Genomic DNA, 13,102 nt, shown 5'->3' with positions numbered 1-13,102 from the left:
CCCGAGGCCCGGCCCTCACTGGCTCTGCCCTTGCAGATCGAGAGCGTCCTGCGGACGACCTGATCCGCCAGGGCGCCGAGCCAGAGGCCAGGTGTTGTGACACTCGGAGCCGGAAGGAGGACCGTCCAGCCCCAACCCCACACATGGGCTTCCTCTGCCCGAGAGCCAGGCCCCTCCACCCCGGCTGGACCTCTTGGGGACAGACAGCTCCCTGCATGCATGGGCACTTCTGGGTTAGAAACTGGCCTCCTGTGACGCCCGCCCAGGGGTGACTTGGCCCAGAGCACAGCAGGATGGCCAGTCGGCCTCCAGCAAGACGACCCTTCAAACACTTGGAATCCGTGGTCCTGGTCGAGCCTGCCTTTCCGTACCCCTCCCCTCCATGGACAATGTCATCACTTCTTCACGGGACGTCCCCTCCCCTGCCACTGCCCTGGCCTCTCCTCTCTGCTCGTTTTGGTGCCGTTTGATCCCTTCCCAGACCTGGACGGAGGGCCCTGCTTTCTGTCCCTGTTCACCATCCATCACTCACCTTCCTGGCCCACCGGCCCCTGCTGTCCCATGGGCCCCTGGTCTCCTCGGAATCCGGGGACAGCAGACACACCGCCTCTCCCCTGGGGCCCTGCCTTCCCAGGAGCCCCGCGGAAACCTGCAGAGACCCAGAACCAGGGGTCACCAGCACGGGACGCAGGATGGGGCTCAGCATCATTGCGGCTGAACGAAGCCTTTTCAGCCAGAAAACCACAGCGAGGACAAAGCAAACACGAAGGCTTTGCAGCAGGGTCTCCCACCTGGTTCTCCTGGGGGGCCCTGGGGCCCCATCTCGCCTTGCGCCCCCGGGGGGCCTCTCCTTCCCTGTGGACCCACTGGCCCTGGCTGGATGGCAATCCTCTGGGGAATTCCTGCAATCCCAGGGGCTCCCACAGAACCGGGGGCACCTGGAAAGGGAGAAGAACGCCCTGTTGGCACAGGAGAACCCTGTGGCTTTCTTGCTCTCGTCTGTATTCCGTTGTTTTATCCGCTGAATCCACCGGTGGAGCTTTCTGGAACCATGCTGCTCTCAGAGACAAGACGCATTATAACCCGTCTCAGAGTCGCTCAGCTCTTCTGGCAATTCGTGTCATTCACCATGTCCCAGCAGAGGCGACAGCAGGTCCCCATGACAGAGGGGGCCCTCAGAGGAGTCCCCAAGCCTGGGGGACAGGGACAGTTCCGACGCCCACTCCCCGTGGCAGCCGACATGAGACGGGGGTCTGCAGGGGTGCGAATGGCCACTTACCTGGGAGTCCTCGGTCTCCCTTGGGTCCCTTAGGGCCTCGGTCGCCCACACTCCCGGTGGCTCCTGTGTTTCCCATGAATCCTGGGTCCCCTCTAGGCCCTACAAGACAAGCAGGACATGGAGGACTCGCCTGTGTGGCGGGGGCTCCAGCCGCCTCTGACCTGTGCCGCCGCCTCCTTAAGTTGAGGATTCCTTGGGGGGCGCTGTTACCTTTCTCTCCCGGGAGACCGAACACGCCGGGCCGGCCCTGGGGCCCAGGGTCGCCGCCCCATCCTTTGGTCCCGGGGTTTCCCGGAGCTCCTGGGTTCCCCTCGTCTCCTTTGCTTCCAGGAAGAGCAGCAGGCCCAGGTGGCCCGGGAGGCCCTCGGTAACCTGTGGACGTGCATCACGAGAAAGAGGTTATGTGGGAGGGAGGAGCAGGCTGGGACGCAGGCTCGCCACGGAGTGCCAGGACGCGCTGCAGGAGGTGCCTGGGGGCCAGACGCAAAGTCACCCGTTTGGGGCAGTCTGGCTGGTCTAACACCGATGACTGTTTTCGCGTATGTACGCTAAAACCTAGTGTTTTAACCATTCCTAAGCGTGTGGTTCAGCGGCTCGGAGTACATCCATTGCCGCCGTGTACCCCAGAACCCTCACCTTCCCAAACCGAAGCCCCGTTCCCAGGAGTCAGCGAGTCGCCACCGCCTCCCCCAGCCCCAGCCCCTGCTTCCTCCCTTCCGGTTGTGGATCTGAGCACTCTCGGGCCGTGAGCCAGTGGCCTCGCAGCGCCCGTCCCTTCCCGTGTGCCTTATTTCACTTTGCACAATGTCCTCAAGGAGGAGACGAAGTCTGTTGCATCCCCAAAGTGAGCCAGTCCCCGCCAGCTCCTGCCCCTGTGGAAACCGGCGTCCTGCTTACCTTCTAGGCCAAATATGCCCGGTGCCCCTTTGTCACCAGGTAAGCCAGACACGTTGGAAGGTGGGGTGACGCCTGGGAACCCCTGAAGTCCGGGGCTCCCGATAGGGCCTCGTTCCCCTTGGGAGGGAGACAGAAGAAACCTGTTTGAGGAGCAGCATCCCACGTTTCGATCGACGGTTTCCCCTCCCCACCACTTCCTGCCCTGGGGGGCAGGAGGCTGTGGTGGGAGCCGCCCAAGGCTGGGTCCAGGGAGGGCCCTGTGCATCGAGCTTGGTGATGCGCCTGGGACAGCGTGTGGCCCTGAGAGCCTGGCTCTGTTGCTCGCCAGCCCCAGTGTTGGCACCAGATGTGCCAGTCCTGGCCGCATGAGGCCTCTGGGCCACACAGATGCTCTCAGTCCCCGCTGCGGCCACCCTGTGCTAGCCCCAGCCCTGTTTCAGCTCAGTGTCAATAGGGTGTCTTAGTGGAGAGGCCCCTCCCTGGTCATGGCCAGAGTCTGCGGCCCAGCGGGCAGCACCACCCATCGGTGCAGACGCCACTGGGTCTTGGGGCTGCCGTGACTTCCGTGTAGGGTGGCAGCCTCGCAGCGGACGGACTGTCCCAGGACCCTCGGATGGAGCGTAGGGGCTCCCTGGCAGGGGTGACAAGGATTCCAGAAAACAGATGCTGTACAGACAGTGAGCTGTGGGATGAGTCGGGGATGCCAGGGGGGACGCTCTGGGGCACACAGTTCAGCAGAGGTCAGGAAGAGTTACGGGGTCACAGTCGTCCTCCCAGACAGACAGCTGTCGGATACTGAGCTCTGGGGCAGGCGTTTCCCATTCGTACAAATGCGAGTAAGAGAGGCGATTTCTGCCCTAGGTCCTAGCCCCTGCCGAGACGAGTGCCGCTGGACTGACCCTAGGTCCTCGTCCCAGCAACTACCCCGATGGGCTATAACAGAGTATGATGGGGGGGCTGGCCAAGAGGTTCTGCAGAGCAACCGGCAGGGCCCGTGCCCTCTCTGCTCCTCATCTCTCAGATGCACAGACACCCTCCTGGGTCTGGTGGTGCAGGCGGAGCTACTGGGCGGTGCTCGCTCTCACCTGGGTCTCCTCGCTCCCCTTTCTGTCCTGGGGCTCCGAAAGGGCCTGGGCGGGTGTTGGGCTCTCCTGGGTCACCCCTGTCCCCTGTAGGACCAGGGAAGCCGGGGTCGCCGTGGATGTCCACACCTGTGGCGGGGAGAACAGCAGTGACGTTAGCTTCCTTGCCTGCACCAGGCTGATCTGCAGAAGCGGGACGGCCACTGTGCCGTGAGACTCGGGAGCAGAGCCGGAGTTCACTGTGCAGATTTCAGCTGGCCAGGCAGCCTCTGTGCCCCAGACCTGATGGTGGCCGGACCCCTTCTCGGTCTGCGGAACCACTGGGGCCCCCATCCATGCAGACCCCGGGGGAGCTGCCCTGATCCCTGAGCCCCTGAGGCTGGGATGCCCCTCAGCGCCCCCTCCCCCATGGCTGGGTGTGGCCACGTGGCCGGGGCAGTGTCGGGTACCTGGGGATCCCGGAAAGCCTTTGGTGCCTGGCAGGCCGTGCAAGCCGCTGACGCCTTGGATGCCGGGAAAACCTGCGGGTTTCATTCATGGTTACCGTGTGCACCAGAGAGCAAGGCGACCTTAACCTGACTCAGATCTGCTTCTGTTTGCTAGTTCATGGTCACCCGTCCGGTTCACTCAGAAGCCTGTCACGTTCCACACAGCACGACTTGTAAATTAGTCACGTGCGTGTCACCCAGGAGACATACTTCCCACCGAGCCTGTTTTCTTGGAGTCTTTCTGCAGATTCCTCACAGCCTTGAGGGGACTGGAAGTGGTGTGTCCTTTCTCCCTGACGCCCCCGAGGCACTCTGTGGGTTTGGTTTGTAAGAACCCCGCTGGGAACCAGCTGTCTGGCTGGATTCCATTCCCTCTGGATTCCCGAGGACACGCAGTCCTAGAGTAGACACGGGAGGGAGGGGGTGACGCCGCCTGTGACTTGGGCAGTGAGTGTCGGGGGTGTGGGCCCCTTTCATTCCCAGCAACACAGCCCTTGAGGGCCTCTCCTGGGCTGGGCTGGGTGACCCCCGAGCTCCGGCCAGCCCTGGACAGAACATCGGGGACACTGGCTTCTGGCCACGTCAGCATTGCCTGGGTACCGACCAGAGGGGTCAGCCCGGCCAACAGGACCTCTCCCCAGCCCGCCAGGCTGGCTCAGAGCGACCCCATGTGTCAAGTCTGCAAAGGGAGAAATGCTCTTTCTTACCTGGGGAGCCTGGAATCCCGGGCCGGCCGAAGTCTCCTTTGTTACCAGGCCGTCCTGCCCGCCCTGGCTCTCCCTGGGGCCCCTGCAGGCCTGTCAGTCCTGGGAAGCCTAGGAGGACACACGTGTCCTTAAGTGGGACTGAAGCCTCAGTTCAGGTCCTCGCGAGAGGAGGAGGGCATTGTGGGAGAGGACGGCCTTCCTTCCAGCCGGGAATCACCCCACATTCAGGTTCATTGGGGGTGGAGCAGCCTTGCCAAAGAGAGAGCAGCTTGCATTCCCCCATCCTGTCATCCAAGCAGGGGTGCACAGAGGACCCGGAGACTCCGGAGGATGGGTGTCAGGGTTCCCAGGTCCCACACAAAGCAAGGTGAAACAAAGCAAAAGCAGCAGCAAGAAAAAAGCTCGAAACTAGTCCCCTGTTCACTTTCCGCCTTAACTTGGGATCTGCAAACCCGTTTCCGCGTACTCAGCTGCATGGAAGGGGTCCCGGAACCAGGACTTGGTCTGCGTTCACAGGGAGACAGACGCTGGGCCACACAAGCACCTGCACGTCCCCCCGCGGCCTGTGGCTTGGTCCTCCCCTGAGTTTGGTTCTAAGGCAGAGCTAGGTCACAGGCAACCCGCACGAGAAAGCCTCCTGGGGCAGAGTGCGGTCACAGCAGACAAGGACACAGACACCCGGGCCACCTCAGCGGGGAACCTGGAGGGTGGAGGCTCCCCGTGGAGGGGAGGGCGCACTGGGAGGCTGTGGGATGGCAAGAGGTCATACCTGTTTGCCCTTTGGCTCCGGGAGGGCCTTGGACGCCGGGCATGCCTGTTATCCCGGGGAAACCGACTTCGCCCACTGTTCCTTTCTCCCCGAAGAAGCCCTTCAGCCCTGGAAGCACAGAGACCTGCTTGGAGCAGGGCAGGCGCCGCATCCCTGGGGCCCAGCCCTCACAGGGCTCAGGGGGACGCCCCAAAAGGGACACTGTCTTTCCACGTTGGTGCTTCTGCTGTGAACGGGCTGCGTATCGGAGCGTGATCCTTCCCTAAAACCGTCTCTACGTCAGTGGCCCCCACGTCCTGGTATCCATGCCCGTGTGCTGGGTGGGGCTGACAGGGGTGACCCCCAGGCCACCGCGGAAATGCTCGTGTGTCGCTTCAAGCCTGGGCCAGAAAACGCATCAGGGCTTTCCCTTCCTCCCCTTTGGATGGCTCTGGAGGAAGCCTGCTGCCCTGCCGTGAGCACATCCAAGCCCGCGGGAGAGGCCCACGTGTTTCCGTGGTCTTGAAGAGCAACCACGAAGCACTTTGCTTATTTCTACTGGTGATTTCAGTGTCGTAGCCACCTGCGCCAAACCTCCCTTTGCCCGGTGCACCGTCCTTCACAACCACCTGCGTCGTCCCTCCGAGGACAGGCCTGAGCTCCGGTGCCCCACCGGGAGCGGATGTGACTGGGGCTCCCTGGGGCACCCCCTCGGCCGTACGGGTCAGCCTTGTGGCTGACCTCTCGGGCACCCCCTCCCATCTGAGGGGCAGTGATGCACCCCGAGGGTGCCTGACGTCACGGCCCCTGTGTGCCCCGGACCCTGGAGTCCTGAGATATGGTCCCCTGGCTGTGCGCACAGGGGGAGGCTCCGCTTCCAGGGCCCGTGGGTAAGTGACACCGAAACGTTCAAGGGGGAACAGCGCTGATCCCTGGTGGGGGCCGCTTCTCGTCCCTGACTCATTTCCAGTTGAATAGATGGGAGATGGGGGTCCTTGTCCGTGGCTACAGAGCCTCACGCTTCAGCTCTTCTAGACCAAACTGTCCGAGAAATTCTTGAGAAGGGGCCATTCAGCGAGTCCAGGGTACCCGTGGGGCTGGGAGGGAAGCCGCTGGGAGACCAGATTCTAGATTGGCAGCGAGCCCCGAGGAGCCAGTCGACAAGGGCCCCTTTCTGACTCCACGCGAGGCGGAATCCCCGTCCACTCTGACTTCTAGACAAAGCACGGGCTCAGCAGCCTCCCTACTGGCCAAGCCAACGGACACTCTCTCCCCCTCCGGGGCCGCCCCTAGGACTGAAGCAGGGAGGGGTCCCCCGAGATAAAACCCCTGGGAGGCACCTGTCCCAGATGTGTACAAGCAGGAATGTTGGCCTGGGACTTGCGGGATGCTCTTGACGGGAGGAGGGAGCGCCACGTTGTCACACGAGGCCCCGGGCCTGGGCGTGCTGCTCGCTCCGGGGACTGGCCTGACGCGCTCTGCCCTCTGCTAAGCCCTTCCCCCTTTACAGGACGCGCTGGTCACTGTGCCATCAGCTTCCTGTCCTCTAATGTCCCTTTCAGGGACAAACAGAGCTTTCCTGACTTGGTCTTAGGTTTCGTTTAATAAACAACTCCTGCGTCTTGCTTGCACGTGGGCTGGAAGACGTCAAACCATTCCCTGAAACGTGGCTCAGCCACACTGGTAGTGACCCAGCGCCTGAGGGAGCTGCCGCGGGGCTCAGGGCTGTCTCTGAGATGAAGGGGCGGGAAGGACTCACGTACCTGGGCCCCCGGCCAGGCCCCGCTCCCCTTTCAGTCCAGGCCTTCCGGGCAGATTGACGGTGTCTCCGATGTCACCTGCGGTGGGCGGAAAAGAGGGCTGACGACAGGCCTTCCTGTCGGCAGGTGGTTAGTTCTGCAACTTTGCCGTGTTACGTTGCTAATAGGATTAATTGGCTTCGAAATCCCTCAGGCATCTCGGGGTCTGACCACCACACCTGCCCGGGGCGCTCTGGATGGCGGGCGGCCTGTGGTCGCGTCCCAGCATACTCACCGAAGTCACCGGTGGGGCCGACCTCGCCATACAGGCCCGCTCTCCCCGGAGCTCCCTTGTCGCCCTAGAATGAGGTCAGATGTGGAAACCTCTCAGAAGGCGTTCACGAGGTTAGCCGGGAACCCTGGAGGGTGTAGCCTGTCCGGCTGCCTGGCTAAACCCACACTCCAGGTTTGTAATCTGATCGACCTGCAGCAAAGCCCTCGAGTTTTCCCACGTAACAGCGGATTCTACTGGACCGAGCGGGCTTACTGACGGGAGGAACAGAGACGACGAGTGTCGCAGGGAAGTGACACCGGTCACGACGGTGGTGGTGACATGCACGGCTGCCTGCGTCCTGCCCCATCTGGCTGTGCACGTGCGACTGTGCGGGGTCCCGTCCCGAGAACTTTATTTAAACTTCAGGACAACCCTGTGGAGTAGGTACTAGGTGTCCCCTTTGACAAACGAGCAAGAGGAGGCCCGGAGAGGCTAACTGCTCTGCGGAGATCACCCTGCTAGGAAGCGGCAGGACGGCGACTGCATGGGGGCCGCCGGGTTCCCCAGGTTGCTCTGATGTCGCCCGGCTGTGTTCTCTGTCTGTGGTCGCCGAGACTCCCCGAAATGAGGTTGGATCCGTGGATAGTGACCACATGACCCCGGAAAGCACGGTTCTCCCCTGCTCTGATGGAGGGCGGTTGCCGGTCTACACTGCGGCGTGGGCAGGGGCCACACGGTGACCTCTTCTGGTGTGGTGGACTCGAGTCTCTGAATCAGGACCCCGGCTCTTCTCCAGCAGCAGCGGGGAAGCAGCGCCCAAGGCCGTGTCCCTGTTCAGACGACGCCTTGCACTCTGTTCTCACGGCATCCTCTCCTGATGGGGAGCTCACGTCCGTGTGGTGCGCTCATCGCCACGGCTCCACGAACGTCACTCATGTGCCTCGCAGACGAAGACACGGGATGTTTTCACACTCCAGAAGGTTTCCTTGCACCCCTTCCTACTCCCCAACCTTGCCTGGGACAGCCACCGTCCGACTGCCGTCTGTCACAGTCGCGTGGGCTCCTGACCGTCACACGCACGGGTCTGCATCGTTCGGACTTTCTGCTATAGCTCGCTCAGCACGATGTCTGTGCGAGTCACCTGTGTGGCTGCATTTCTGGGGAATTCTCTCGCCCGTGTGCGCATGTGGGGACCATGCTGCAGGGAACGTTTCCATCCTTTTTATTCTAAGGGGCCCGCTGGCCGCACATGAGGTCTCGTGAGCCACAGAGCCTGGCGGGGACAGCAGGCAGGCCGCTGAGGGACGCGGACGTGTCATGTATGTTGAGGGGACTGGCCAGAGGCCATGTGGGCTGCTGCTGAAGGGTCACGGCCGGGTGGTGAGACTTTCCGCTTGGCCCGGCGCGTGCTCAGCCCACCGTGAATGCAGGAGAGGGGTCCATGTGCTGAGCCCCGTGTGCGTGAGCAGGCTTCACACAATAGTGGGACAGAAGAGGCTCCCGCACTACAGTCGCTAGATAGCCGCCCGCCACGGCACAGCCGCCCACCACGGAATGCAGGCCGGGCCCGGGGCCCGCGGAACTGCAGGTGGCCGCCAGCCACGCCTGACCCAAGAGGAGGCAGGTGCGGAGAGACCAGAGCCCTGCCTGGGCTCAGAGGGCGTCCCTGTCACCACGGCAACACGGCACCCGGGAGCCAGAGCACGGAAACGGAGGAAAGCAACGTGTGAACGGCGGCCGGGACTCTCTCCGTGCTGTGACCCAGGGAAGGGTCCTCAAGTCCTGACTTCACACACGCTTCAGTTTACGGTTTGGAGGGCTCCGTGGCAAGTGTTCTCTCCGAGCCCCCGGCGTAGAGCGCGGACACCTGGCCCCTCTGACGGCAGCCCACGGAAGGGCCTGGCCGTGCTGTGGGTGGCACGCAGATCACTGACGGTGGTGGTGTGAGCACCGTTCTCCTCCCAGTGACCGGGGAACCTCAACTCTGAAGCTGGCCACACACCGCTCGGACCGCAGCAGACGCGACACCACAGCCCGCTCGGGATCGGAGGGGAGAGGAGCGATCGCGGGGAGACGCACACTTACCCGACTTCCTGTGAACCCGGGAAAACCTATGATGCCGGGGGGGCCGGGCACGCCGGGAAATCCTGGTAAACCCGGCACTCCGGGGATGCCAATGTCTCCTTTGACTCCTTTGATGTGGCCCGGCTTCCCTGGCAACCCGGGGACTCCCGACAGCCCGGGGACGCCCGGCATTCCGGGAACACCTGTGGGAAGGCCCCGAGTGAGTCGTCCCTGTGCCGGCATCAACACCCCGGGAGGATGCGGCCGCCCTCCCCAAGCCCTGCGCTTCGTGGTCCTGATGGCCGGACGTCTGACCCTGGGACCGTGAGGCTCCTCGGGCCGCAGAGGACCCACAGGCCGCCTGGCCGAGGTGTCGGGGTCAGAGGCGCTGGAACACTGCGGCCCGTCTCGGGCAGAGGGGCATCTGGTGCAGAAGCTGCGGCCGTGGGACTGGGGGGGCGGGAGGGGTAGGAGGGGCAGCCGGGCTGTGCTCACCTTTCAGGCCCAGGTACCCTTTCAGCCCCATGGGCCCCTCATCGCCTTTCTCCCCTTTGATGTCCTTCATTCCTGGCTGGATGATGGGAGGTGGCCCTGGGGGTCCGGGGTCTCCGCGGCTGCCTGCAGGGGAGCAGAACGCAGTGTCTCTCTCGGCCTCTGAGCCAGGCCGAGGGCCACGGGAGGAGCCGTGGCTGTCCCGGCCAGCGAGTCCCGAGGGGCTCTGAGCTCCGGCCGGCATGGCTCCCTGGTCCCCACTGGGCCTGAGTGGGGGCAGGTGTGTCCAAGAGAGGCCGAGGCCGAGGCCACCGCCCGGCTTACCCCGAGGCCCCTTCTGCACGTGAGCTGCGTGTGGACCTGCACCCCGCCACTGCTGGACTGCAGGACATCTCCTCATCCCGAAAAGGAACCCCGCGCCCGTCAGCGGTCACCCCAGCCGTTGCCTACCCCCCGCCCCCAGAGGCCACGCATCCACGGCCCGTCTGCAGATCCGCCTGTTCCGACATTTCCCATCGAGGAAGCAGACGACGTGGGAAAACGCTCTTGATTTTACCCACATTCCAGCAGGTTTCAGGCCCTGGTTTCTCCTTCTCGCTGGTCAGCACTCCTGCGCGTGACGACCACGTGTCACTGGCCCACGAGGGCTCTTCAGCCTGTCTCTGGTTTTGGGTGTTGGGAAGCACGTTGCCAGGAATGTCCGCGTGCAGAACCCGGCTTCCCTCTCCGGGGCGCTGACCAGACAGGAACGTGCTCGGTGCCTCTGTTTGCCTTTCCAGGTAACCGCCAGGCTGTTTCCACCGCCGGCCGCGTGTGTCGCGTGCCCACCAGCCGCGTGCGACGAGCGTGTCCACAGTAACGCTGGCTATCAGTCATTCTGTTCTCAGAGGTCACGGTGACGCTTGCGGAACGAGGGTGTTCACACAAAAGTCACGGACATGTGGTCTGTTGCAACACACTTTCTGGACGAGGAGCCTCCCACTTGGGGTCCTGAGCGGCCCGCCCACGCCAGGCTTGACCCGGCCTCGTGTCTGCGGGTCACGACCTCCTCGGCGTGGTGCCGCGCCCTTCCGCCTGGAGCACGGAGTCCCCGTTTTTGTGACGGCGCTCCCCTCCTGTGGGATTTACCTTCTGCTTTTCCGCCGGCTTCACCTGACCTCCCACTCGCCATGAACAGTCACGCTGGGAGGTTTCCTACGACGTGTCATGATGTCCCTAACGCCGCTGCCACTTCGTGTAAACTCAGGGGTCATGGGGACATGAGCCACGGCACGGGGAGGACAGCTGATATGACCCTGAACGGCGTGTTTCAGAGTTGCTACGACTGCAGATCTGGAACGTCCCTCTCAGGAGAAAGGTCTGTGACTCTGGGTGGTGACAGGTGGTGACCACACTTACGTACCAACACGGAACCTCGTGTCGTCACCCGAAACTGAGCTTGTATTTAATTTTACCTCCACAAAAACTTCTGTTGAATACAGACAAGAAAGTTTCCTTTGGTTGGATTCTTTTCTCATGATGCTGCTGGTGGCCTGAGGCTGGGATGAAGTCTTCTAATTTTTGTTAGTTTTCTTCTTCTCTAATTGTGCCTAGGTTTGGGGTTCTTGGAAGTTTTGCTTTAGGCAGAGCTACACTCCACAAAAGTGAGTTGCGACCCCGTCAGAAAGGTGTTTTGAGAGGTGGACGTACCTTTCACACCCGGCTCCCCCGCCAGGCCCTTCAGTCCCGGAATTCCATAAAATCCGGCCTCTCCTTTGTTTCCCGGAAGCCCGGGTCTTCCTTTGAGCCCGACCATGCCTTGGAAACCGTCCATCCCGGGCGAACCTCTCCCACCTGCAGAGGGACGAGAAGCTGGGTTAGCCATGGACACCCGCGGCTTTTCAGTCTTGCTCGTCGGGGACGTTGCTGCGGAGTGACGCACGGAGGATAAGATTCCTACCCTGAAGTAGGGATTCCGGGACACCATTGCTAAGGGGCATGTCCGCTGACCTTCGAGCAGACTGAGACGTACAGAGTCTCGCAGGGTCTGCCCACCTGCCGACCGGCCGCTGGGGCCAAGACGGACGGCCAGCGTGCGTCAGTCTTATGAAAGACCCAAGGAAAACAGATGGTGACCTATGTCCGTGGCCGCCCGGAGAGGATACGACAGGACGTTAACCCTGCCCGGTGTGAGGATCCCACAAAGGACCCCTGGAGAGACAGATCACCGTGTGGCCCCACAGTCAAGGACCAGGGGGCTCCCTTCTAGGAAAACTAGCCTCAGTCTGTGTGCAAATAAACTGAGCCCAGGGACCGGGTATTTCCTTGGTTTTGGTTTGTAAAACCGACCAGCCTCCGGATCGGACACCAGGGTCCTGAGAGGCCTCCCCCCGGCTCTCGGTATGAGTGACTCAGTATTTTGGGGCAGGCCAGTCCCACTCAGCCTAGCAGCGCTGGCCCGTTCCCCCAGGTAGGACGCCTCCCAGGGCCCCGGGCCGCCGGTGAGCGGGGCTGGCCTCTCAGAGTCCCGTGTAACCCGTGCCCACTGCAGGGAGCGCCCGTGTGCCCGCTGTTACCTTTCTGCCCGGGGATACCAGGCATTCCGCTCATTCCTTTGAACCCAGGATTTCCTGGGGGGCCTCTCTCTCCCAGCAAACCAGGGTCACCTCTATCGCCAGAGAGACCCTTCATGCCCACGGGGCCAGGGACACCTGTGTCCCCTGGGTCCCCTCTGTCTCCAGGCAGACCTGAAAAGCAGAGGAGGAGGGAAGTAGAAAACGATGAGCAAACTTAGAAGAGCTCAGTGCTCCCAGGGCCCGTCGCCCTGGACAGCACCCGAGGGACGTCTGTGCCCCACCTCCGAGTGGGGGACTCGGCCTCTCTGTGGAGGGCTCGGGGGGCGAACGGCCCATGGCTTCATTCCCGTGCCTCCTGGCCCTGAAGGAAGCCCCTTTTTCTCTTCCCCGATTCTGTCCCTTTCAGAAAACCTTTCCCTCCTCAAAGCACAGCAGCGATTTTGAAGTTTTGCAGGGAAACTGCATTTTTCCTACTGACGTCTCCTGGAGCCCCAAGTACAGCAGGAACATGGAGCTTTGGCTTCTTGTTTGGCAAATCCATGTTGTGTTTTTGGAACCTGTTTGGGCTGAGCTGTGTCCTCCCCCTGTGTCGTATGTCAGAATCCTAAAGCCCCAGGACCCTGGGGTGTGGGTGCCCTGCAGGACAGGGCCCGGAAAAGGTAATTCCAGAGCAACGGGTCCGGTCAGAGGGACTGGTGTCCGTCTCAGAAGAGATTGGGACTGGACGCACCCAGGGGGACGTGAGACGTCCGGCCTCAGAGTCCAGCGAGAACAACT

The 13,102-nt window shown here is 62.5% G+C and overlaps 1 protein-coding gene across 1 annotated transcript in view; it reads right to left on the bottom strand.

The window, feature by feature from the left end:
- COL4A2 (collagen type IV alpha 2 chain) overlaps nucleotides 1-13,102 on the bottom strand; it is a 157,190-nt gene that overhangs the window by 4,422 nt on the left and 139,666 nt on the right. The window contains exons 31-45 of the mRNA XM_047720394.1: nucleotides 12,326-12,496; nucleotides 11,460-11,603; nucleotides 9,774-9,896; nucleotides 9,300-9,481; nucleotides 7,236-7,299; nucleotides 6,965-7,039; nucleotides 5,223-5,330; nucleotides 4,454-4,561; nucleotides 3,708-3,779; nucleotides 3,262-3,387; nucleotides 2,177-2,293; nucleotides 1,490-1,651; nucleotides 1,280-1,378; nucleotides 792-938; nucleotides 533-649 (exon numbers count right to left, since the gene is read on the bottom strand). Coding sequence (XP_047576350.1) covers nucleotides 533-649; nucleotides 792-938; nucleotides 1,280-1,378; nucleotides 1,490-1,651; nucleotides 2,177-2,293; nucleotides 3,262-3,387; nucleotides 3,708-3,779; nucleotides 4,454-4,561; nucleotides 5,223-5,330; nucleotides 6,965-7,039; nucleotides 7,236-7,299; nucleotides 9,300-9,481; nucleotides 9,774-9,896; nucleotides 11,460-11,603; nucleotides 12,326-12,496 — 1,815 coding nt within the window. The remainder of the gene's footprint in view (nucleotides 1-532; nucleotides 650-791; nucleotides 939-1,279; nucleotides 1,379-1,489; nucleotides 1,652-2,176; nucleotides 2,294-3,261; nucleotides 3,388-3,707; nucleotides 3,780-4,453; nucleotides 4,562-5,222; nucleotides 5,331-6,964; nucleotides 7,040-7,235; nucleotides 7,300-9,299; nucleotides 9,482-9,773; nucleotides 9,897-11,459; nucleotides 11,604-12,325; nucleotides 12,497-13,102) is intronic.

Source organism: Lutra lutra, chromosome 3, assembly GCF_902655055.1.
Source record: "Lutra lutra chromosome 3, mLutLut1.2, whole genome shotgun sequence".
NCBI lineage: Eukaryota > Metazoa > Chordata > Mammalia > Carnivora > Mustelidae > Lutra > Lutra lutra.
This window is presented reverse-complemented; position numbering and strand designations above follow the sequence as displayed.